This window comes from Phoxinus phoxinus (genome assembly GCF_949152265.1).
Source record: "Phoxinus phoxinus genome assembly, chromosome: 3".
NCBI lineage: Eukaryota > Metazoa > Chordata > Actinopteri > Cypriniformes > Leuciscidae > Phoxinus > Phoxinus phoxinus.
Window position 1 is genome coordinate 31302297 of NC_136878.1, and position 25173 is coordinate 31327469.

The window sequence follows — 25173 nt, forward strand, 5'->3', positions numbered from 1 at the left end:
CTCAGTAATGAACAAACACGTTTCAGTGAAGGTTTAATGTGGCAAGACTACTTCATTTGAGTTAAAGTTTTTTGTTTGACTGGTTTAAAGGTTGACTTTCGGCAAGCTGTTTAAGCTTCAAGCTAGTTTAGAGAGCGGGTGTTATCGGCTCCTCCCTTTGTTGAGTGAATGGCCTTCAAAAGAGGCGTAGTGGTATCATCAATGGCATCTGTAGTAGGATAAACCGTTGAAATGGGTGTGTTTGCTTTAGCTGAAGCATGAAATCGCAAGTGGATCTGTCAGATCGCCTGTCTCATGTCTTCGCTCTGTTCCGGATTCTCCATTTGGATCCTAAACAGATTTGTTTGTAAAAAAGCTTTGTTTAGCTAGAGTCCTTCAAGAGGATTCGTGAGGAATCCAATCAAATTCTTATTGGTATACAAACATATACGTTGTAGAACTCAAAACGTCTTGCCAAAAGTACAAAAAGGTTTATTAAAACTAGGCAGCAAAAATGGTTCGTTCCAAAATCTTTTATTTTCTGACATCAGAATCCCAACTGTCATTTATCCATGATCATTTATAATGCCATTTAAAAGTTTGGGGTCAGTAAGATTTTTATTATTATTAATTTTAAAGAAATAATTATTTTTTTCAGCATGGAAGCATTAAACCGATCAAAATTGATAGTCGAGACATTTAAAAAGTTACAAAAGATTTCCATTTCAAATAACGGAAATAACTTCTGTTCTTTTGAACTTTCTATTCATCAAAGACTCTAGTACAAAAAAAATATTAATGGGCACAACTGTTTTCAACAATGATAAGAAATGTTTCTTAAGCAGCAAATCAGCATATTAGAATGATTTCTGAAGGATCATGTGACACTGAAGATTGGAGTAATGATGCTGAAAAGTCAACTTTGCCATCACTGGAATAAATTACATTTTAAAATCTATTAAATTAGAAAATAGTTACTTTAAATTTTAAAAATATTTTCAAGTTTTAATGTATTTTTCTCAGAGACTTTTTTTCAAAAGTATTTTTAAAAATCTTAGAGAACCAAACTTTTGAAAATGTAAAAATGTTTTTTATTATTTATTAATTATAGTAATGACCCCTTTAAGAATAAGATCCTCTTGAATTCATTGATTTATATTGGATGTAGTAAAACTATGAGTAACATTCTTTCTTCAAAAGGAAATTGAAAGGAGAAGACGGGCTGAAGACGCCTACAAAGCTGCATTGACGGAGCTGAAGAAGAAGCCTCATTATGGAGGACCAGACTATGAAGTAAGTTCACAACCTTTAATTTACACCGTCCTGTCCATCTGTGGCCCAACACACACCCTCCATTTAGACTGTTGATGTTCTCTCTGTGCTAAACGTGTCTGTGCAGGAAGGACCGAACAGTCTGATCAATGAAGAGGAGTTCTTTGATGCTGTGGAAGCTGCATTGGATAAACATGATCAGATCGAAGTACAAGTAATGATTCAGATCATTTATAATTTTGCAAAGCTGGATGTTTTGCACATTTCTGTTTTCTAAGGCATCTGTTTTATGTACTGTTATTACTGTGACATATGTTTTGTTATATGCTGAGCATGGAATGGACTGTTTGATCACATCATCATGACTCTTGAAGTGTAAATGTATACCAAGGGATTTATTTGTGGGAAACCAAAATGGTCAAAGTGGCCTAGCGGTTCGCACATGTGTTCCCACATATTGAGCTGTGGCGCTGTTGCTGTTGCCACCTTAAAAGTTCTCTTAACAAATGTAGCCATTTTGCTAACTTTACCACTTGCCTTTCACTTACTAAGTCCACAATTTTACTTCAAAACATCCCATTAAATCTGAGCTATAGTTGTTTTAAGTCAGTCAGTAATTTAATGTCAGAGAGTGGGTTTCTTGACCACAGTATAGGGACATTCACACCAAAAATGATAACTATAGAGTTTCTATGAGAATATGAAAGTCCACACAACAGTTATAACTATAGAGTTTCTATGAGAATATGGAAGTCTATACAACAGTTATAACTATAGAGTTTCTATGAGAATATGGAAGTCCACACAACTGTTATAACTATAGAGTTTCTATGAGAATATGGAAGTTCACACAACTGTTATAACTATAGAGTTTCTATGAGAATATGGAAGTCCACACAACTGTTATAACTATAGAGTTTCTATGAGAATATGGAAGTTCACACAACAGTTATAACTATAGAGTTTCTATGAGAATATGGAAGTCTATACAACAGTTATAACTATAGAGTTTCTATGAGAATATGGAAGTCTATACAACAGTTATAACTATAGAGTTTCTATGAGAATATGGAAGTCTATACAACAGTTATAACTATAGAGTTCTATGAGAATATGGAAGTCTATACAACAGTTATAACTATAGAGTTTCTATGAGAATATGGAAGTCTATACAACAGTTATAACTATAGAGTTTCTATGAGAATATGGAAGTTCACACAACAGTTATAACTATAGAGTTTCTATGAGAATATGGAAGTCTATACAACAGTTATAACTATAGAGTTTCTATGAGAATATGGAAGTCTATACAACAGTTATAACTATAGAGTTTCTATGAGAATATGGAAGTCTATACAACAGTTATAACTATAGAGTTTATATGAGAATATGGAAGTCTATACAACAGTTATAACTATAGAGTTTCTATGAGAATATGGAAGTCTATACAACAGTTATAACTATAGAGTTTCTATGAGAATATGGAAGTCTATACAACAGTTATAACTATAGAGTTTCTATGAGAATATGGAAGTCTATACAACAGTTATAACTATAGAGTTCTATGAGAATATGGAAGTCCACACAACAGTTATAACTATAGAGTTTCTATGAGAATATGGAAGTCCACACAACTGTTATAACTATAGAGTTTCTAAGAGAATATGGAAGTCTATACAACAGTTATAACTATAGAGTTTCTATGAGAATATGGAAGTCCACACAACAGTTATAACTATAGAGTTTCTATGAGAATATGGAAGTCTATACAACAGTTATAACTATAGAGTTTCTATGAGAATATGGAAGTCCACACAACTGTTATAACTATAGAGTTTCTATGAGAATATGAAAGTCCACACAACAGTTATAACTATAGAGTTTCTATGAGAATATGGAAGTCTATACAACAGTTATAACTATAGAGTTTCTATGAGAATATGGAAGTCTATACAACAGTTATAACTATAGAGTTTATATGAGAATATGGAAGTCTATACAACAGTTATAACTATAGAGTTTCTATGAGAATATGGAAGTCCACACAACTGTTATAACTATAGAGTTTCTATGAGAATATGAAAGTCCACACAACAGTTATAACTATAGAGTTTCTATGAGAATATGGAAGTCTATACAACAGTTATAACTATAGAGTTTCTATGAGAATATGGAAGTCTATACAACAGTTATAACTATAGAGTTTATATGAGAATATGGAAGTCTATACAACAGTTATAACTATAGAGTTTCTATGAGAATATGGAAGTCCACACAACAGTTATAACTATAGAGTTTCTATGAGAATATGGAAGTCCACACAACAGTTATAACTATAGAGTTTCTATGAGAATATGGAAGTCTATACAACAGCTATAACGATAATGACAGAGAGGAACAATATAATTGGAATCACTATTCTAAATGCATTGACAGCCAATCAGAACCCATTGACTTTAAAGAGCTCAACTTTTACATAGACAACATAACTTAATTACAGTTATCATCTAATATAGTTATTTTTATGGGTGTTAACGTGCCTTAAGGATAAACACGCTCAATCACACTGAAAGTCTGGTTTGAAGTTGAGATCAGAAAAAAAAAAATAGAAAAATGGCAAATATCGTCCTTGTTGTTTCAGTTTACTACTAGTTGGAACCAGACCTGATAATGAATATAGACCCTTTTTTGTGGAGTAACAGATGAACCTTTAAGAAAAAGTCCGTAACACTTTATTTTACAGTGTCCTTGTTACATTACATGTACGTAGGTAATAACAGTAAATTATACATAATTACATGCAACTAACTAACCCTAATTATATAGTAAGTACATGTTGTTAATTAATATTACTCTGTACTTAAATGTTTAGTTACACTGTAACAAGTACACCTTAAATGTGTAACCAATAAAAAAAAAGGAAATAGGATTCAATTCCCCTTGATGGAATAGATTCCAACTTTTGGAAATGATTCTCGATTACCAATGCCTTGGAATCTAGGAATCGATTCTTCGACTCCCAACCGTACCTGATCAGAACAGATTGTTGTTCATCAGGATCCAACAGCCAATATACCAGTCAAGAAACTCTTCAAAGTATATTTACAGCTAATTTAATTGCATTTAAAGCTAATGTTTATATATAAATGTTGCTGACATGTTTTGCTGTCCCAGGCAGAAAGAAGCAGAGTATCTCGACAAATCTCCCTCTCTCCAGACACCTATTCCTCCATCGGCACTCAGAAATACTCGAATAAGGTGACTCACCCACACAAACACACACTCCTACACACAAACACTCTATCAAAGCACATTTGCATTTTCGTGACTGATTTTGCGATTCTGTCATTGCTGATGGTGGATCTGCTCTGTGAAATTCTTGGAACTTTCAATACTTTTTGTAATTCAATACTTTTGTGAGACTGCCTTTGTTCTTCCAGTTCCTCCTGCTGAAGTGTGATTTACAGTGGGAGTCTTCTTTGTGTTCTCTGGGTGATGATGAGATTTTTTTTTATTTCCCTCTCTTTCCCTTGACCTGTTTCCCTCTGTCTTTCTGTCTCTTGGGTTCAGCCTCGCAGTCATACTTCCTCCTTGTCCTCCTCCGTCGACCTCATAAGTGCCTCAGATGACGTGCACAGGTTCAGTGCTCAGGTAGATATGACAGTGTGGATGAACTGCAGGCGTATGATTGTTCGTAACGAGAAAGAAATGTTTGAAACTTTTTTTTGCTTGTATACTTTCAACAACACCTCATACCTCTTGTATTGTTCACAGGTTGAGGAGATGGTGCACAGTCACATGACTTATTCTTTACAAGATGTGGGTGGAGATGCTAACTGGCAGCTGGTCATTGAAGAAGGGGATATGAAGGTGAAATATAGATAGTTTAATTTGAAACCTAGCTTGTTTCTATGGAAGCCTGTTTCTATATCAGAATAAAAAAATGCCTATAACATCCAAGCTTTATATCTTCTGTTTTTTTATTCCTTGCAATTCTTGCAAATTTATCGATAATATCCTGTCTCGGAGTTCTACAGACAATTTCTTGGACTTCATGGCTTGGATTGTGCTCTGTTAACTTTTTTTTTTTAAAGAAATTTTAAAATATTTAAAACAAACTTCTATGGGGTATTGTTTGTAGAATTTTGAGGAAAATAGTTATTTTAATCCATTTTGAAATAAGGCTGTAATAGGGCTGTAAACGATTAATCGCATCCAAAATAAAAGTTTGTGTTTACATAATATACAGTATATGTGTGTATTGTGTATAATTATTTTGTATATATAAATACACACACATGCATGTATATATTTGCTTTTATATACTGCATATATATTTTTATATAATTTGTAAAAAAAAAAAATAACAACACATTTTTCTTAAATATATGCATGCATGTGTGTGTATTTATATTTACAAAATAATTATACACAATACACACATATTTTATGTAAACACAAACTTTTATTTTGGATGTGATTAATCGTTTACAGCCCTAGGCTGTAACATAACAAACTGTGGAAAAGTGAAGCGCTGTGAATTCTTTCCAGATGCACTGTGTATGTGTACATATATATATATATATATATATTGCACACTACCATTCAAACGTTTGATTTCAGAAAAGTTTTTGAAAGAAGTCTCAGATGCTCACCAAGGCTGCATTAATTTGATAAAAAAAATACAGTAAAAACGAATGAATGAAATTAAAAAGAATGAATATTAATATGCTGATTTGGGGTTCTTATTATCAATGTTAAAAAAGTTGTCCTGCTTAATATTTTGCGTAAACTGTGATATTTTCAGGATTCTTTGAAAGAACAGCATTTATTTGAAATATAAATCTTTTGTAACATTATAAATGCTTTTACTGTTGCTGTTGATCAATTTAATACATCCATATTGAATAAAAGTATTCATATTTTTTGTTTGTTTGTTTTTAAATCTTACTGACTCCTGTGGTGTGTGTGTGTGTGTGTGTGTATGTATATATATATATATATATATATATATATATATATATATATATATATATATATATATATATATATATATATATATATATATATATAATATATATATATAATAAATGTAGGTATGTACAAAAAACAAACTTGTTGCAACATTTGTTTTTGCAGGTGTATAGGAGAGAGGTGGAGGAGAATGGCCTTGTTCTGGATCCTCTCAAAGCTACTCATTCTGTCAGAGGGGTCACGGGGCACGAGGTCTGCCATTACTTTTGGGACACAGCTTATCGGAACGACTGGGAGAGTATGTTCACCTCAGCATATTATTTTGCCTTTTTGATCTTCTAATCTAATATTGCCACTATTTAGACATCAGGTTATCAGACCATGTATGTATAGGACATGTAAATCAATGTTATTTTCAGGTATTAAGATGCGTTTTGGTCATTCAGATCACAAGTGGACGAGGGACACATTCCCGTTTACACCCGGTGTTTTAATCCGTCTCTTTTGTCCACTTGTGACAACTTTTCTCCTGATTTCTTGGAGGGGAGGGTCTATGGACGGGTATATGTTTGGGCTTTTTTTTTTTTTTACGGATAACAGCAGCTTTTGTTTTTTGCTCTGGTAGCCACAAGATCATGGCGAACATGGTGAGTGTGTGTTAGAAGTCAGGAATCGTGAGAGATCATTGTGCCTGGCACGTTTTTAATATTCAAACCAAACTTGAGTCTTCAGCCGACAAAGTTTAAATCCCGTCTGGCTAGTGTGCTTCCCATAATGTTTACGCAGTTGGTGAGTTGACCACATGAGCGTTTACACTGAAAACAATCCGGTCAAATGCGTTTTTTGACGACTACTTGAAGTGGTTGAAAGCTCAAAACGTTTTAGTCCCTGACATTTCCACCTGTATTTAGAGTCGTCCAATTGTGATCTGATCGACTAAAACGCATCTTAATACCAGGTGTAAACAGGGCCTTTACTTTTTCTTTTAGTTTTATTATAGTTTTAGGAAAATGTTGTATCTTTTATTTTTATAATTTTAGTTTTCATGTTAATTTTGGTTTAATGTGCTTTTGTAAAAAAAAAATTTTTATTTTTATTTATTTAGGTTTAATCTATTTTTGTTTTAGTTTAGTTTTCATTTATTTCCAGGTAATCATTTTATTGCTTTTACACTTAACTAAATGAAAAATTTAAATGTTGACTTGAAATAAGTTTTTTTTTTTTTTTTCATCTAATATTTATATTTTATTTCTGCTTTATTCCAATTAGAATAAAAAAAATAGTTTTAGTTAATGATTATAACTGATGCAAATAATAATGCTTATACATGCAAACACATTTACCTTATCTTTTACAGCAACAATTGAAAGCTTTCAAGTGGTTGAGACGCTCTCGGATAAAGCGGTCATCGTTCATCAGACACATAAAGTAAAGCACCATTCACTTTTGCATTATGGCTGGTTGTTTCTGTAATCATTTGTGGTTGTTGCGGTTGCATTGACATCTTTAGTTACACTTTCTCACTCCTCTTTTGTAGAGAGTGTGGCCTGCCTCCCAGCGGGACGTGCTTTATGTATCGGTTATTCGTAAAATCCTCTCCACCAATGAGAATGATCCTGACACCTGGCTGGTGTGCAACTTCTCAGTGGATCATGACAGCTATCCAGTAAGTACCTGGACTGCAGAAGTATCTTTTAAAATGTTTCCCTTTTCATACAATTTGATATCACAGACATTATTATTAGAAACCCAGAAACATATAAACGCATAATGTTCAACTTTAAAGGGATACAATAAGCTGTGCATGAGAGTACTCTCTAACAGAGGTTTTCTCTTGTTTTCTCCAGCCCTCTGCTAGATGCATTCGTGCCAAAATCAATGTAGCCATGATCTGTCAAACACTAATCAGCCCACCAGAGGGAGACAAAGACATCACCAGGGACAACATCCTCTGTAAAATCACATATGTAGCCAACGGTAAGCCTAGCACTACAACCATGGTGCCAGTTTTCACGGGTCAGCGTGTCTGACCATCCTAATTGAACCCCTGAAAATAATTAAAACTAAAGTTTGGGTGGGTGTCTTAAAAGTTCATACATGACTGTTTAAAAGTTCGGGGTCCGTAAGATTTGTTAGTAAGTATTGATCAAAAGTGACAGTAAAGATTTCAAACTGTATGTTACAAAATAAATGCTGTTCATTTGAACAAAATATTTCCACAAAAATATTAAGCATTTTATTATTATCAAAGAAAAAATAATAATTAAATGTTTCTTGAGCATATTAGAATAATTACTGAGGAATCATGTGACATTGGGGTAATGATGCTGAAAATTCAGCTTTGCCATCACAGGAATAAATTGCATTTAAAAAAATATATTAAAATATAAAATAGTTATTTTAAATTGTAATAATATTTCACAATATTTCAACTGTTTTAGTGACCACATAATAGATAATAGATAAAAAATGAGTAATTGACTTTGTAAACTTTGAATTATCATGCTGATCCTTAAAGAGATAGTTCACTCAAAAATGAAAATTGTCATAATTTACTCACCCTCAGGTTATTCTAATCCTGTATGAGTTTCTATCATCTGTTGAACACAAACAAATATATATTTAAAAAGAATGTTGGTAACCAGACAGTTGACATTCTTTAAATGTCTTCTAGCAAAAGACATCTGACAGTTTAAAAATGTCAACCGCCCATAAATATCATAAATGTATCATTTGTACACTGAGTACATAAGAGTTTGGATTGCAATCTTTGTTTTATGATATACATGATATTAAATGTCACATTAATGCTGTGTTCATGTAATCCTAAAGTAAATCCTGGTGGTTGGGCCCCTGCATCAGTCTTGCGAGCCGTAGCCAAGAGAGAATACCCCAAATTCCTCAAACGCTTCACCACGTATGTTCAAGAGAAGACCAGCGATGAGGCTATCCTCTTCTGAACAACACCAGGTAACTCGCACCTTAAAAACAAGCGACTGTCTCTCGGTTGTAAATCACAACGCGTTGTACATTTATTCCAAATCTCGTTTTCTCTTCCTGCAGGTTGTTTAATCTACATTCCCAGTTTGCTTTCTGACTCACCTGAAGAAACGCCTTATTCACATTGCTCTACCATCACTCATGACAAAGCGCTGCTCTGCCCAAGTGCTCTTGACACTCTTCAACCTTTTTCAAACTGTATCCATACAGACTGAACAAAAGCAGTACACCAATATCTGTAAAAGCACCTTTGAACAGTCAAACACACTAGAATAACCAACACGGTCTGTTCATCTTCAAAAGGCCTTACTTGTTTTTTCGTAAAAGAGCTGTGGCTCAGGTTGTTAAAGTGTTTTACATTTTTGTAAATATTTGATCATAGTTTGAGTTCTGACTGCGGTCTTGATGAAATATATATATATATATATATACTGTAAACTTGATGCCTTGATTTATAATGATTTTCACTGGCCAATAGCCATTTGTCTTAGGAAGACCCGTTCTGTCCTCAAGAGGATGTTAGACTACAGTCTTAAGCTCTATTGTACAGTTAGTGTATGAATGTTTAACATTATTTACATGTGAAGGCATTACACATTTTTTATTATTGTAATTCATAAATGTGGCTTTTGGCAAAGTGTATGTTTAATGGGAACTGCTAATATTAAAAAGTAGAGGGTATTTTGGTAGACCTGTAAAAAGTTGGTAGTGACTTGTATATGACCATTATTCCCTTTTCTTTTTAAGTTTAGTTTAGTTTTTTTTGTTCTAATTTTCAGAAGTTTCAAAAATAATCTCTGCATGTAGGTGGGACTTTGTTGTACAAATGCCTGTGTTTGGATGATATTAGGGCAGTTTCACCATTCCACTGTTCACATGAATTGGTTCATTATTACCTGTTGGTTTTCTGTCTACACAATATATGAGGAATTACTGCAGTTGTGCCATTTCACAGTTTTATGTCACTTATGTGGTCTAATTCACTGTATGGAAGAATGAATGAATCTGACACATTTTCAGCTTTCACTACACTTTAAGGAGTAGTTTACCCCAACATTGTCATCATTTACTCACTCTCATGTCGTTCCAAACCTGAAAAACTTTCTTTGTTCTGTAGAACACAAAATAAGATATTTTGAGATGTTATTTATGTTAGTAACAAAATAAGTTTGGTTACCCACATTCCTCAAAATATTTTCTTTTGTTTGGACGAACGAGAGTAAATGATGGCGAATGATGAAGAAAAAATTTATGAGAAATGCATATGCAAGGCAAATCCATTTATTAATTGAATCATCTCACTATTCTAATGTTGGTTTTGTTTTTTGTGATGTCAGTAACATTGTTTGCACTAAACAATATGATATTTTTTTCTGTTTTAAAATCCCATTTTTTCCATATTAGTTCAGAACGGCTGATTTGATGCATGTAAATGATGGAATCGTTGCATAACCTGCCTGCCGTCACAGATTTGCTGCTGCAGTACTGCTTAAAGCACTTTTATTTAGTTGAATGGTGTGAAACTCTTAGTTTATGAAAGCAAGAACAAGAAACTAAGAAAAAAAACCACCTGACTAATTTGAGATTGATTACAAATGTCGATTGCCTTTATATATATATATAAAAAAAAAAGGATTTGTAAATTACTTCTTTATATGTAGTATCAGCAACTTATTAATGAAACCAAATTTTATTAAACAAAAGCTAAACTTTCACTTTTTTATTTGTGTTTGTTACAGGCTACAGCAAATTAAGTACAGACTAATATCTACATGTAGTTGCTATAGGGTTAGTGGCATGTAATGCAGAATACCTATTACTATTGTAACTATAACAAGGACACTGTCAAATCAATTGTTACTGCCTACAGTTTTTTAAACTCACTCAAGGATGATTTTATGCGTGTTGTACAGGAAGAATATCTCAGTACGGTGCAATAAACCAACTCAACCTCTGTGAACTCTGCACTGGGCGTTTCCAATCACGCTGAGCGCTGATGATGACTGACAAACCTATGGGCTGATATGCTATCATGAGCATGCGATAGGGTTACTATTCAAGATAAGCATTAAGGGAGGAGTAACACGGTTAGTGCTCTGATATTAACTTGTGTGTGTGTGTGTGTGTGTGTGTAAAGCCCGTTTCATCCCTGCAGGTCTGTCTCTAGGCAAGGTTTGAGCCAATCAGCAGCCAGTGTCCTGGTGAGATGTGATGCAGGGCGGGCTGATTGGTCGGATCACACTCTGGTGAGGCAAGAGCCTATAATGTCATTGCCTTAAGAGAACTCAAACATCTCACCACATTCCGGTCTTCAGTACACGCTGAAAGTACACGCATAGCCTCAAAATATAACAGTTGTGCTTTTTTTTGTAGTATTGAACTTTTTTTAATCAGGTATTAGAGAATAAATTGATATTAGTTAAATTATTTGAAACATTCAGCGACATATTCATTTGGTGCTTTTTTTTGTTTTCAGGCTTATCTTTCTTTCTTTAAAGTTGAGCTAAATGTTAACGCACACGAATAAGTAAGCCTAATGCACACAATAGCAACAAACCGACATTTTTTTATAAATTAAATGCATTCCTTTGCTAGAGAAATAATGAATACATTGGCAGGTTTTTAGTTGTAAACCTTGCACATTTTCTTTGTTTATTTGGTTGAAGTTGCCCAAGTGAGAAAGAGAATATGACCAATTCAAGCACAACACAATGTATTATTTATTTTCCTTTATTATAAAAAAATATACAAAACTTTGCAGTTTATTATTTATTTAATAATTTGAATTGTGCCTTTGGGGGGGAAAGCATGAAACATATTTTTTTTTCCTTTCAGTCTTCAGTATGAAACATACTTTTCTAAACATCAGCCACTCTTTTTCATGACATAAAAACCAGAAGCAACTCAATAAAAGCCATTTCAAGCCTTCAGAAATACGCAATGTGTTGTGTATTGTTACATAAACCCATTGCAGTAGGTGTTCAAACACAAAGAAATCAGTAATTGAACAAAGAACTGAAACGTGAATCATAGCACCTTTTGAAATATTTGTCCCATCATGCCGTAGCACTACTCCTTTCAGTTACACAAGTCATTCAATACATTCCTGTGTCATAGAAAAACAAAACTACTGTACATTCTGACACGAGAAACACTGCGATCACTGCTGTGCTTACGACTGCGTTTGGCAATTTCATAGTCGTTCGGTATCTGTAATATTCTACATGTGTACCAACTAGTGAATCATAGTACTTTAAACTCCTCTGTGTCAGTACTGTCCTGTGCCATTTCCCTTTCTAAGTGCAAAGAAGTAAACTTTCTCTTTCCCTTTCTAATGTTGCTGTCCAGTTTGGCAACAAGTTGGCAAAGAAATGCTACCAGTTGCCATCACCATCAAATAAAAATTAAGTACAAAATGCTTTCCACTTTAACACATCCAGTCAGCCTTGTAAGTGACCTGAACTTCATTGATTTTATAAAACAAATTATGTTATATGGCCTTCTTTATCTGTATGTTCCGGCTACTGTGGATCTAAGATCAGATTTGCTGTTCATAACGAGTTAAGCTTGACAAAGCAGGCCTGGAAACTGCGATCCTGCTCAGATATAATTTAGAAATACCGACTCTAAGCTTGTGAGCACAGCTGGTCTTGATTCCAGTCTTTAATTAATCGAGTCTCTTTAACAGATCAGGGAAACCATGAACAGTAAGTTTGTATTCCTTTTGTTGTCCTTGAAAATAATCTAAATTACTAATCATTTGTGCTTTGAAGTTGAGATCGTCTTTCGGTGTGTCCCTTTGCCTCTTCAACAGGTGACATCTCAAGATGCCTGCTTAGTACATGTTCCTGGAGCTTCTTGCAAATTCACTTTTGATCTAAAGCCAGAATATAAAAAAGAAATTATACAGGTGTTTGCAGATGATAGTTTACGTTACAAAACATTGTCAGTCTATTATTATTGTCTATTATTATGATATTATATTGAACTATATTTTAATTTGTAAGGTAATTTTTTAAATATGGTATTAAAATTTAAATTATTATAATGATATATTACTGTGTGTGTGTGTGTGTGTGTGTGTGTGTGTGTGTGTGTGTGTGTGTGTGTGTGTGTGTGTGTGTGTGTGTGTGTGTGTGTGTGTGTGTGTGAAAAAAAATATATATATATAAAAAAATGTATTTAAATTATATATATATAAATAATATATATATATTCTCATTTGTAAGTCGCTTTGGATAAAAGCGTCTGCTAAATGAATAGATGTATATGTAAAATGTAAATAAATATATATGACTAAAACTGTACTATTATATTATTTGAAAAATTATATATATATATATATATATATATATATATATATATATACACACACACACACACACACACACACACACATACATTAAATAATATTAAAGTAATGTTCTATTCATATTTTATAAAGAATTCTTACCTGTTGTGAGTCATGTGACTTTTCACCAGGTGTCCGGCAGCAAGTGCAGACATGAGTGACAGCTCTCCTGCAAGCACGGTCCCACACACCACCTTGGCAAGCTGTCTGGCATTTTCGCCCGGACACACCTGACTGGCACCCAGAACACCCAACATCTGACAGGAAGAGACAGAGAGAATAAAACTGAATGAGATGCTATGAGAGTGGCTTCAGAACTGTGCATCCACAATGAAACTAAAACATACGTCTGTCTTTCGTAAGTGTCAAATATTGATCCTGTATCGAATAGGTGTGCGTACCTGTAAACAGGCCTGCTGAGGAGGAAGGTTAGTACCCCCGCCCACAGTGCCCAGCTCAATGGATGGCATAGTACAGCTGATATAAAGATCCTCCCCGGTGTGGCCTGAGGCTTCCATTATAGTGATACAATTAGAGCTGCCCACTGTCTGCGCTGGGTCCTGTCGAGAACAAATTCGTTTGTACATCTGCACGTATTGTAACTATATAATCACACAACACATCATTATCCGTATCAAAATCATACTTCAAACAATACAGCATTAACTTTTATTACCTGTCCACAAGCAATATAGATAGCAGCTACAATGTTGGCGGCGTGAGCGTTATAACCTCCGATGCTTCCAGCCATAGCAGATCCAACCAAGTTCTTGTTTATGTTCACGTCTACCAGAGCCGCAGTCGACGTCTTTAAAATCTGCGGGAAAAAAACATTTGTGTGAGACATATAGTCTGGATTTTCATTCCAAAAACATACATTTATGCAGCCAATATGGGACTTTTAGTGGAATATGATGTGGTTGTGTACCTCTTTGACAACTTTAGCTGGAATGGTGGCCTCACACACCACTGACTTGCCCCTGCCTTCAATCCAGTTGATGGCAGCAGGTTTTTTGTCAGTACAGTAGTTTCCACTAACAGCCAAAACTTGAAGCTCTGGAAACTCCTCCTTCAGCCTGGCGAGAGCCTGTTCTGTGCCCTGGTGACCAAAGAGAAAAGAAAGATAAAAACTCAGCGAAGCGCGAGTAATGAATCGTGTCAGGTCAGTTAAGATCATTTTAATATCTGCAGTGACCGTGTTTAACATCATTTTGTAAAATGCAATTCAGCGTACTTTTGAGATCATGTTCATGCCCATTGCATCTCCAGTTTTGGACTGGAATCGAATGTACAGGTTGCGACTTGCCAGGCCAATCAGAAGCTTCTCTAATCGTGCGAACCTACACAAACAACACAAATATATGTTTCAAAATCACTACTAACTGCACTACCACAATAAATCTGTTCAGTGAAATAGTTCCATACCTGCTGGTCTGGTCAAATGACTCCTTGATGATCTTGAAGCCCTCAGTGCTCTCCAAATAGGCCTTGACTTCAGCCGCTTGACAGGCAGAAGGCAGACGGACCACCGGCCCTCTGGTCATTGCATCTGCAAGAACACGGCTACTGGCACCACCTCCCAACTGTGGGACAGAAATTCACAACAACATTAGATTAATGTGCTCTACACTAGACATTACGCAACTTTACATCAGTTTAGGCTGCTGTTTAATGTGTTTGCCTTCAGCTTTCCTTTGAGAACTAAAACAAAAAAAAACAGGAAAACCAAACTAGGGGAAAAGTATTTTGCTTACAGCTATAGCTCTGCAGCCTCTATTTGTGCTGGCGACTAGACAGCCCTCAGTTGTTGCCATGGGGACTTGAAACTGCTTTCCATCCAATAACAGTGGACCAGCAACCCCCACAGGGACTGGCATGTAACCAATGACGTTCTCACAACATGTTCCCATCACCTGGAATAAAAAACATGAGAATTAATGGTAAGGTTTCCATCAAAGGCTCAAAAAACCTCAATAAACTCCTAAATGTTCTAGGTAGTTGCCAGGGTTGCTATACAGTTACTGAAGCATTACTAAATAGTGTTTCCTAGCCCAATTCAGTCCACCCTTAAAGTATGGTATCAAATTAGTTATGAGCCAAATTTTCTTTTATAGGCAGTGCTCAGTTTGGTATACATATATTTTTTTGTTTTTAGGTCAGTAGATTATTTTTAAAAAGTTAATAAATAATAAAAATAAAATTGGTACTCTAGTGAAGAAGAATGCATTAAATTGAGCAAAAGTGACAGTAAATACATCTATTAATGTTTAAAAAAAAAATGAAATAAATGCTGTTCTTCTGAACTTTCTATTCATTAAAGAATCTTAAAAATAATGAAATAAAATTCAAATAAGTATGATTAAAATAGTTTAAAAAAACATATACCGGTACAACATTGATAATAAAAATAAATGTTTCTTGAGCAGCAAATCAGCATATTAGAATGATTTCTGAAGAATCATGTGACACTGAGGACTGGAGTAATGATGCTGAAAATTCAGCCTTTTCATCAAAGAAATAAATTACATTCTTAAATTAAAAAAATAGAAAAGAGTTATTTTAAATTGTAATATTTTTATAGTTCTGTCAAATCGCTAAATTACATCTAACAAAAAAATAGTTTACAAAATAAAAATATATATGTGTATATATATTTAGTAATATTATTTATGTCAGTGTGTATATACTGTATATAGACATGCACACACACACACACATATATATATCGGTTTATCGATTTGACAGCACTAATTTTAACAGTATTACTGTTTTTACTGTATTTTTTATTTTAAAAAATGCCGCTTTGGTTAGCATAAGAGACTTCTTTAAAAAAACATTAAATAATCTTATTGGATCATATCTTTTTTAACAAAATTTGGAATTTGAAAACGTTTCAATGTCAGTACATCCCTAGTTTGTTCAAATCAATAAAGCACCACTAATTAAATGATGTATGATGTGAGGACCTCATGTCTTACCTTAGAGTAGTCATAGTCTTTATAAGGCAGACAGGAGAGAGCTGAGGGATCTGGGAATTTGGGGGAGAGCATTTTTCTGCGGATCATCACCCCTCTCTCAGGGGTCTCCATCATGGCCTCCAGTTTGTAAGCTGGGATGTGCTTTGAGTTCACCAAAACGATCACCTCCTCATCGCTGAGGTACCGAGCGCCCATCTGTGGAGTCAGAAGAAGTGACACTTAAACACTCACACACATACATTGTGATTATACTTGGATTAAGGTAACAGTCTACTCTAGGAGGTAAATGGTTTCACTACATGCTTCTGATCGTGTCTAACGTCATAAACTAATTGGCTAAGAGTCAGAGTAAAGAGGGAGAGGAGGATCTCATTAGAGATTACATGGGTCAACCCTGAGGTAAAAAATAACTACAGGTTTCAGTCCCGCAGTGAACCCAGGGTTAATCTTGATGTAGGAAAGAAAAACAACAAGAGAAACAGTATCGCTGGAATATTTAACAGCGCTCTTACATCTGGGTTTTTCAGAATGGACAGACAATCTTCCACGGGTCTAGGATCGGTAGGTACACTGATCGCAGGCTCCGACACATCAGCGTTTTCCTGAGTTTCATCCTCTCCCAGAACAAAATTACTTTTATGCTCAGGCTCTTTCAGGGCTGGCAGGGGCCGAATCACTAAATCTGAAAGAGAGAAATTGCAGTTAGATTCCATTATAGAGTGATGGTTTCGCATAAAATAAACACAAAAATGAAAAGGCAAGGGGGGAATACCTCTTTCCTCTTTGGTAACAACAGGAAGGGGAGTTGGGGTTTTCTCAGGCTTGATAGAACAGGAAACCTCCTTCCTACAGCACTGATCAGGAGACCATTTCTGCGAGAGCATGGAGCCTGGAGAGGGGACTTTCAGGGACAGGGTAGATTCCATCTCCACTTGCTCGAAGAAAATGTACTTCACAGCCAGGAACAGGGCGAGACCCAGTGTGATCACCTGCTCAATGTCCATGCTGATCATCCTAAACGCACACGATAAAATAATAATCACATCAGGAAGACCTCATAGTCTTATTACTATTATTATTTAGGATGCATGATGATATATCCATATCAAATTGGTTATCACCGGATATTAGACGTTTTCTTTTAAATTTATCGTACAGTATCTATTGATATTGGATATTTAATTGTGCATGATCATATCTACAGTACCATTTTTTTATATGGATGCACTAAAATTTCAGCTACCTAAAAATGGTTTTGGAGTCCATACAAAACAAAAGACACAGAACGTGCATTCAGAATTTTCAGTTTCGACCCAGGATTGTCATTTCGATGCATCTAAATTAGTAATTTAATATGCATCTCTAATTATTATACAATGCTGTATGCAATAATAGAAAATATGAAATTTGCATGTATATATAGCTGCAGAGATATAGCTGTACGATTAATACATAGAGCTATGTATTTTGAACTGTTGAAACATAAAAACTAAAGAACTAAAGAAAAATCAAACAATTTAAATGAATAGTAGATAGTAGAACAAATCCAAATATGAATGGCCAAAACCAGCATTATTATTAATAAAATGAATAAGACCTCTGAAGTGTGCCCACCTGGACATGTAAAAGTGCCACAGGGGCATGTCTGGTTCAATCCTCTTGGGCATATTGTCATTCAGGCTCACTCCAACTTGAGGAAGATCAAGAGTTCCGTTACTTGACGTGGGATCGGCAATCCACCGGCTATGAGCGTGAACCATGACCAGGCCAAGAGACTGCAAATATTAAACATGATCCAGACCATTAGAGACCAAACCATTAATATCACAAATCCCAGTATCAAAAAACTGTTGTAACGGTCTTGTTCTGTTCTGTTTTGTTTTTGTTTTCATTCTGTTCCCTGTGCTGCTTTTCCTGAGTTCTGTTTGCTAGTTAGTTTCTATGATTTCTGATTTGATTACGTTCATCTGTTGTTTTTTAGTTACCCTGTAATCTCTGTGCATTTATATACCCTTCGTTTCCTTTTTTCGTTCTCTTGTGTCATCTTAGGTTTACTTGATAGTTGTTTATAGCTTTCCAGTGTTCTCCTGCATTTCTTTAATATAGTGATTAAAGACTTATTCTAGTAATTCTCCTGTGTCGTGCGTTATGTGCAACTAAGCGTGACAATTGTAGTGTTTTAGTGGTGTGTACCATGATCATTTTGACTCTTTGCGTGACAGGGTTAGGCTTGTTGTCCTCTTCCTCTTCCAGAACTCTAGAAAAGTGGCTCAGCTGCCAGATGGGTCGCCCCTCCCTGCTTTCTCTGGACAACTGATTGAAATAAACATACATGTTAGAATATGTTCTAGTCTTCATTTATTCGTACTGCGCAAATAATCTTACATACCTCCAACACAAGAGAAACACAGGCCGGGAAGAAGGTCATGAACACAAAGTAGTTAGCCAGGACAGACATACAACCAAAGCAGCACATGATCTCAAGCTGTCGCACACCTGCAGGAAAACAACGAAAGGGCAAAATAAAGTTAAGTTTAAGTTAAAAGTAAGTTTATTGCTGCTGGATTAAACAAATCTGTTTAATGTTAGCGCATTCCACCTGTGCTAATTTTCTGTCTAATATGGAAGGGTAAAGTTTACCTGACATTGTTCCCACGCCGATCACCAGGCACTCCACAAGGGCATCAAGAGTAAAAGTGGGTCCTAAAACAGCCATTCCTTTGGCAATATTCTCTCTCACCTCATCCTGCAGGACAGCAAAAAAAAGCCATTTACAAAAACACAAGACTGGCATGATTGGTCTTATTTACTTAACCCTCAGTTTAATGTAACAAATGTGGACTGGAATGAAAAATCTGGACTGAAAAAAAGCAAAAAGGTGAAGTACCTGTGAGTTGGAACTCAAAGCAAACTTGGCCAGAGCACATGCTTTTGAGAGGTCAATCAACAGCAGAAAGAATGGCAAGGCCTCACTGTGAATATTAATACAAAATATAAACATATAATATATGTACAAGGAATTTTTCAAAGCAATACTTTTAAAATTTCAAGTGAGAGTGATACACAAATGTACATACTTGAGGCCTGTCAGCTCCTTGTCCAGGAAGTGAATCACAACCGTGCTGAACACAAAGCTGGAGAATATTGTGAAAAGTCCTGCAATGCCTGAAATGGAAATATAACTATGAACACTTGTAATTCATGTTACCTCACAAAATCATTTAATTAATAAGGTTTAAAAGCTACAACTCACCCAATATGTATTTGGATCCTAATTGTCGAAGATTTTGGAATTGAAAATAAATATAGACGATTGCTATGCATCTTGTGATTGTCAGGATAATGATATCGCTGCTTAGTATTTGCTGGAGACAAGATAGAAAAGGGAAAAAAACATAATATTATAATTCGAAGAGAAAATACTATCATTCAACTTTACTTTAACCGCCACCATGATGTAATTTATTTAACAAAGTAACAAACTGTACCTCCTCTAATTTGGGGCAATCAAAGTTCCACCCACAAATCTGGTCATTTCCAGTGAACATGTTCATGGACATCATGCAGATGGTGAGAGTCACAGTAGCCACAATGACTTCCCAAGGATGGGAGGCCACAAAGAGGCCGTGGATTCGGAAAAGTCTCGTCAGCATGATGAATGGTGTGTTGCAGTCTCTTACTGTAGATGACAAAAGCAATGAAGAAAAGACACTTGTTAAACAGGATTACAGGGACAGAATTATGATTGTTCTTTCACTCATAACATTGCAATTTCATGAGTATGAAATCAAATCATGCATAAAATACACAATACATTTGTGAAAGAAAGAAACATTTAAAAGTACTCTGAGAGTACTTAAAGTCGACATGAAACTGAATTTGCAATAGTCTTTTCTTCCCTACTGTGACATATCAGAGTGAAACACACGAAAAAAATGTAGGGCAGGACTTCATTTTGTCTATCAGGAATTTATTGGTTTTTGGAATATCTCATGTGAGTGACACAGGTTGCCCAGCCCTGGAGGCAGTGCACACATAATCAGAGATGTAGTTGCAAATTGGCAGGGAAGTTATTTTGATAATGAGATAATGAGAGCACATGAATATAAAAAAAAATATAAAAAGATATACAGCACCATTAAATCATGTAATACTACTGGCGCAATAGTCCATAAAAAATAAGAATGGTCAATTTTTATTTCATGGTAACTTTAAAATATGTTTTTAAGTTGTTGTTGTTGTTGTTTTAAAGCTATTAATTACTGCAGTTGCATTGTATAGTAACATCAGATGGCTTGATATAAATTCAATGTGCTAAATACATATCTGATGTGACCTATGAAAGACAGTGCCATCTGTTTCTGTATTTACAGTTTTGATTGTGATTACCAATAATTAGATTATGACTGATTTAATTGTACAAATATATATATATATATATATATATATATATATATATATATATATATATATATATATATATACACTTATAATATTTAATATCAAAATAAAAAAATAGAAATAACTTTTTTTGTATGTGGTGGTGGTGGTAAATACGTACTTTTGTAATCATTAACCCAAATGACTCACCTAAACACTCATGATTAGATTTAAAAATATTTACTAATTAATTACTAATTAAATTAATTTAAATTACTTAAAATATTTACAATAAAAGTGAAATAAGTTGAATAAATTGAATAAATAATCTGGACCTTCTTCTGCACTTTGCATAAGCTCGTGAAACGATTCTGACTTCATGTTCTACCAACATTGACATTCAAAACATGAATCATAGATGACATGGTATTAAGCAGGCATGTGTAAAATAAAAGCTATGGCTGTAGATCTCGATGCTGGTACTTACCAGTGAGGATCAATGAGGGTTAAATAAGTACACCAAAAGCAGATCACTGTCAAATCCTCCTCGTATGCGATTAAATAATTAAAAGACTACAGATATTTCCACTGTTACAAATTAACATTTAGCGGTGGTTTTCATAATTAGAGCGGCCGAGATAAATAAATACAGAGACGATAGTAATCCATATCTCGTCGTTTGAGACAGGACTCCAGTCGCTGACACCGGCATCCTCCTCTGGGCTTATATGAAGCGATGGCATGGCTCTGCGTCAGTCGAGTGATGAGCCAATCAGATCGTCGAACCATACCGATTCACGAGAAAACCACGCCTAATTCTTCCAGTGAACTGTGTCTGAAGCATAGACTGTAAAAAAATAGGTCTGAAGGCGTGTCCTGACGGAGAACGCGTGATCTGGCCATCATTCGTGTGTGTGTGTGTGTGTGTGTGTGTGTGTGTGTGTGTGTGTGTGTGTGTGTGTGTGTGTTACATTGTGGGTAGCAGCCAGCGATCCACATGAGGGAAATGGTTTAATAAACATACTAAATTATGTTTTTGCTAAATGTAAAATGCAGAAAGTTTACTGTGATGGGTAGGGGTAGGTTTAGGGGTAGGGATTGGGTTAGGGAATAGAAAATACAGTTTGTACCGTATAAAAACCATTACGTGTCTATGGAGAGTCCCCCAAAAAATAGTGAACCAGACTCTGTGTGTGTGTGTGTGTGTGTGTGTGTGTGTGTACAGTGTGAACCTTGGCGCAGCCTTGACCTTTAAAAATATCGAGATATGAAAATATCCGACCTTGGAACTGCAATAATGAAATAAAATATCATTGGATTTTGTAATCAAACTCACAATTAATCTTGGTTAACCTTTTTTTATCAATAACAATTCTCTGATGATCTATAATTCATGAAACGTACATTTCAGAATTTGTGACAAAATAGAATACGCCATATGAATGGAGTTAATATAAAATGTAGGATTTGTTTACTTTTTAAATATGCAAGTATTCCACAAAAGGTTTATGTAAGTTCTTAGGAGCTAGAAGTTTGCCTGCAAATACTATACTAATTTTTATGTATTTGCCTTTTTTTATGTATTTTTTTTTATGTATATGTAATTGCCTTGTGTAGTGTTGAATAAATATAGATATATTTCGGATCTCTTGATTCTTTTTATAATAAAGATGAGTGTGAGTGTATTTACACACGTTGCTACTGGACTTTAGAACCAGGCCCCACTTACATAATACATTCTTGATTCTTCTCAGAACTAAACCAAATTTGCCTGCATTTTGGTTACGTATGATTTATAATCTCCTTATAAATGAGAAATTATAACATTATTTTTCATCTGTATTTTGTTCAAACATATTAAAAGAAGAAGAAAAACATTAAAGAGCTCATCTTGATCGGATCTTGATTTTGACCAATCAGATTAGAGGAGCAATTGAATCACCCAATTTGGCGCCAAACAACAGAAATTATTATAACAAACTCTCATAGACGTGTTTGCCGAATATTCCTAAGTAGTTCAGACGTTACTCTTTTATAAAGCGCCACGTGTCGTATTGTTTAATGCAAACAAATATGGATTTAAACCAGGATGAGACCATCGCGACCGATGACGACAGTGGTGAAGTAGACGAGAGCTTTTACCTCAGCAGGTCATCAGATTTACGCCTATACTGACTTACTCCAGTTCTATATTGTGACTAGAATATGTAGTGAAAATGCGAGATTTGCAATGGTAACGACTGATTCATATATTATTGTAGGTTAATGTTGACAGGATATCAGTTATCGTCCCCCATCGTCGTCTCTCCTGGAGCCCTGAGTGAAGGTATGATCATGTTACGTTAATCAAACTCAGCTCGTTTCTTGAATGTCATTTTCGATTTTGAAACTGTAAATATCATAGTTTCAAACTAAATATGGTAATTTAATGAAGGAATTTCAGTGGTGTTTGGCTTGCCCTTGCAAAACGTAACCTACATTAACGTTAGCCTATATATTATACCTATGGTTGTGCTGGCCCGATTCAAAAGATTCAAGTCACTGTAATTAAGGAAATTATTGAATCGAAGCAGCTCTATTTACACTACCAACAAATGTACAGTTGCATCTGAAGCTAAAGTAACTCTTTGGTTTACAGAGATTTCTCCTCAGATTGGCCTGCAGTGTTACACCAGACAGAGCAGAAATACATTTACAACAGAACAGGTAACGTTAGATTACATTATACTAAGTTACCCTAATCAAATCTGCACCACTGCAATTGTATTTACATTATGTGTTGAACTATTTTATTTTATAATGAGCAGACTAATGGCACCATGCTTCCACCAGCAAATCTTGTAAGGTTTGTACACTTTTTTTTTTTACTTGTAAAAATGCACACTTTGTAAAATTCACAGAATAATAATTTGATTTGTTCTGTGTTTATGAAGAGTTCAAGCTGTTCTTAATGAAGAAGAAAGTTCTCCAGAAAGGGAAAACAGTGAAGGTAACCCAGTTGATGTACAAAGACTAAGTGAACTTTAAACAAGTTCCATTAGACCAAAACAATTATTTAGTACCTTGCAAATGAAGAATGCAATATTGTTAACTATACAGATCTTTTTTTAAACTATGTGACTGTCAGCTACGCAACTGATCCACCCTGTTTCATGGTTTCGGTGATTCAATAAGCAGCTCATACCCCTGATTTGTGACTAATTCTTATGTAACTTCTGCCCCCTAGTGGTGAGTCCCATTCCCATACATGACAGTAACTCTGATGCTTCTCAACTGGAGCCAGGGTCTTCTTTGAGACGTTCATTGAGAATAAGTGCCAAGAATATCGAAAAGAAAACTGATCCATTGATGAAGAGTACACAACTACTTAATACTCAACAAAGGTGAATCTTGAATATACAATATGGAATTCACTGATTATTAACCTTCATATTGTCGATTGACCCATACTGAAAATTTGAGTAACCTTATTTAAACCTGAAGATAAATAAAGCTTTCACATTATTACAATTTTAAACAAAATAATGTTATGACGTTAAAATGTCTAGGGGTGCGTCTCAATCAGCTCCCTAGTTCAGTAGTCAAGGCACTTAAACTTTCGCTAAAAAAGTCCCAGAATGCACAGTGAAAACAAGGGAGCATCAATGCTCACAGTGCTCCCTTTACGGAAGCATGAAAACAAATTGTGCGAGCCAACTCAATAGACATGACACATGATTGATGTTTAAAAAACAACAACAACGTTATTTAATTATATTTCAGCCTAAACATACATTGATGGACAAGTAGTGAACATAATCTAGTTACGAGTGCCTTGGAGTTCTTAATTTAATTAATTATAATCTAGTTACTATTTATAATTAATTTATAGCTGAATGTTGAAGGGATATGTCACAAAACAAAGGATTATTGTAATGTACTTTAAAGTCTCTGTTAAGCAATATTAAATATGTGTTCTGAGTTTGTCAAAACAAATTGTTATTAGCCACCCAGCCAAATTTGATTGATAAAAAAACCTCCAAGTAAATAAAATAAGTTATTAAAATCTTGAGAAAATAAGCAGTATTCTCTGCTCTCAAACGTTGGGGGCGTGTCCGCTGTCAGCGTTGAAACCACGCCCACTCGCGGGAAACTTACCCTCATTGGTGGGCACGTACTGTCGTCGATGGCACCAGATGTTGGTGGGACGGGACGATGAAGGTGGGAGGGCGGGAGATAGTCTGTTCGGCCCCATTCGCC

General features: G+C 34.9%; 3 protein-coding genes across 5 annotated transcripts in view; 2 read left to right on the plus strand and 1 right to left on the minus strand.

Annotated features, from left to right (window-relative positions):
* The window catches only part of cert1a (ceramide transporter 1a), a 30978-nt gene extending 20815 nt beyond the window's left edge, over positions 1 to 10163 (plus strand). The window contains exons 8-18 of one of the 2 annotated variants that reach the window (XM_079605809.1): positions 1180 to 1272; positions 1379 to 1465; positions 4426 to 4509; positions 4822 to 4902; positions 5026 to 5121; positions 6391 to 6523; positions 7583 to 7653; positions 7763 to 7891; positions 8073 to 8202; positions 9058 to 9195; positions 9289 to 10163. In XM_079605809.1, coding sequence (XP_079461935.1) covers positions 1180 to 1272; positions 1379 to 1465; positions 4426 to 4509; positions 4822 to 4902; positions 5026 to 5121; positions 6391 to 6523; positions 7583 to 7653; positions 7763 to 7891; positions 8073 to 8202; positions 9058 to 9185 — 1032 coding nt within the window. In that variant the 3' untranslated portion in view covers positions 9186 to 9195; positions 9289 to 10163. The remainder of the gene's footprint in view (positions 1 to 1179; positions 1273 to 1378; positions 1466 to 4425; positions 4510 to 4821; positions 4903 to 5025; positions 5122 to 6390; positions 6524 to 7582; positions 7654 to 7762; positions 7892 to 8072; positions 8203 to 9057; positions 9196 to 9288) is intronic. The other variant, XM_079605810.1, reaches the window with a different exon arrangement.
* A 1760-nt stretch (positions 10164 to 11923) lies between these two features.
* On the minus strand, positions 11924 to 21660 carry hmgcra (3-hydroxy-3-methylglutaryl-CoA reductase a). Its single transcript, XM_079605808.1, has 20 exons — positions 21422 to 21660; positions 20043 to 20233; positions 19808 to 19919; positions 19632 to 19719; positions 19442 to 19526; positions 19195 to 19300; positions 18944 to 19050; positions 18748 to 18867; positions 18169 to 18329; positions 17327 to 17568; positions 17067 to 17236; positions 16555 to 16749; positions 15331 to 15489; positions 15002 to 15159; positions 14811 to 14916; positions 14505 to 14675; positions 14253 to 14393; positions 13978 to 14136; positions 13679 to 13833; positions 11924 to 13102 (listed from the first exon to the last, which is right to left on the minus strand). The coding sequence occupies exons 2-20, from the start codon at positions 20205 to 20207 to the stop codon at positions 13048 to 13050; spliced, it is 2655 nt and encodes an 884-aa protein (XP_079461934.1). The 5' UTR covers positions 20208 to 20233; positions 21422 to 21660; the 3' UTR covers positions 11924 to 13047.
* Positions 21661 to 22867: 1207 nt separating this feature from the next.
* ankrd31 (ankyrin repeat domain 31) overlaps positions 22868 to 25173 on the plus strand; it is a 33547-nt gene continuing 31241 nt past the window's right edge. For both annotated transcript variants that reach the window (XM_079606966.1, XM_079606967.1), the window contains exons 1-6: positions 22868 to 23084; positions 23196 to 23260; positions 23573 to 23640; positions 23742 to 23779; positions 23868 to 23923; positions 24161 to 24317. In XM_079606966.1, coding sequence (XP_079463092.1) covers positions 22996 to 23084; positions 23196 to 23260; positions 23573 to 23640; positions 23742 to 23779; positions 23868 to 23923; positions 24161 to 24317 — 473 coding nt within the window. In that variant the 5' untranslated portion in view covers positions 22868 to 22995. The remainder of the gene's footprint in view (positions 23085 to 23195; positions 23261 to 23572; positions 23641 to 23741; positions 23780 to 23867; positions 23924 to 24160; positions 24318 to 25173) is intronic.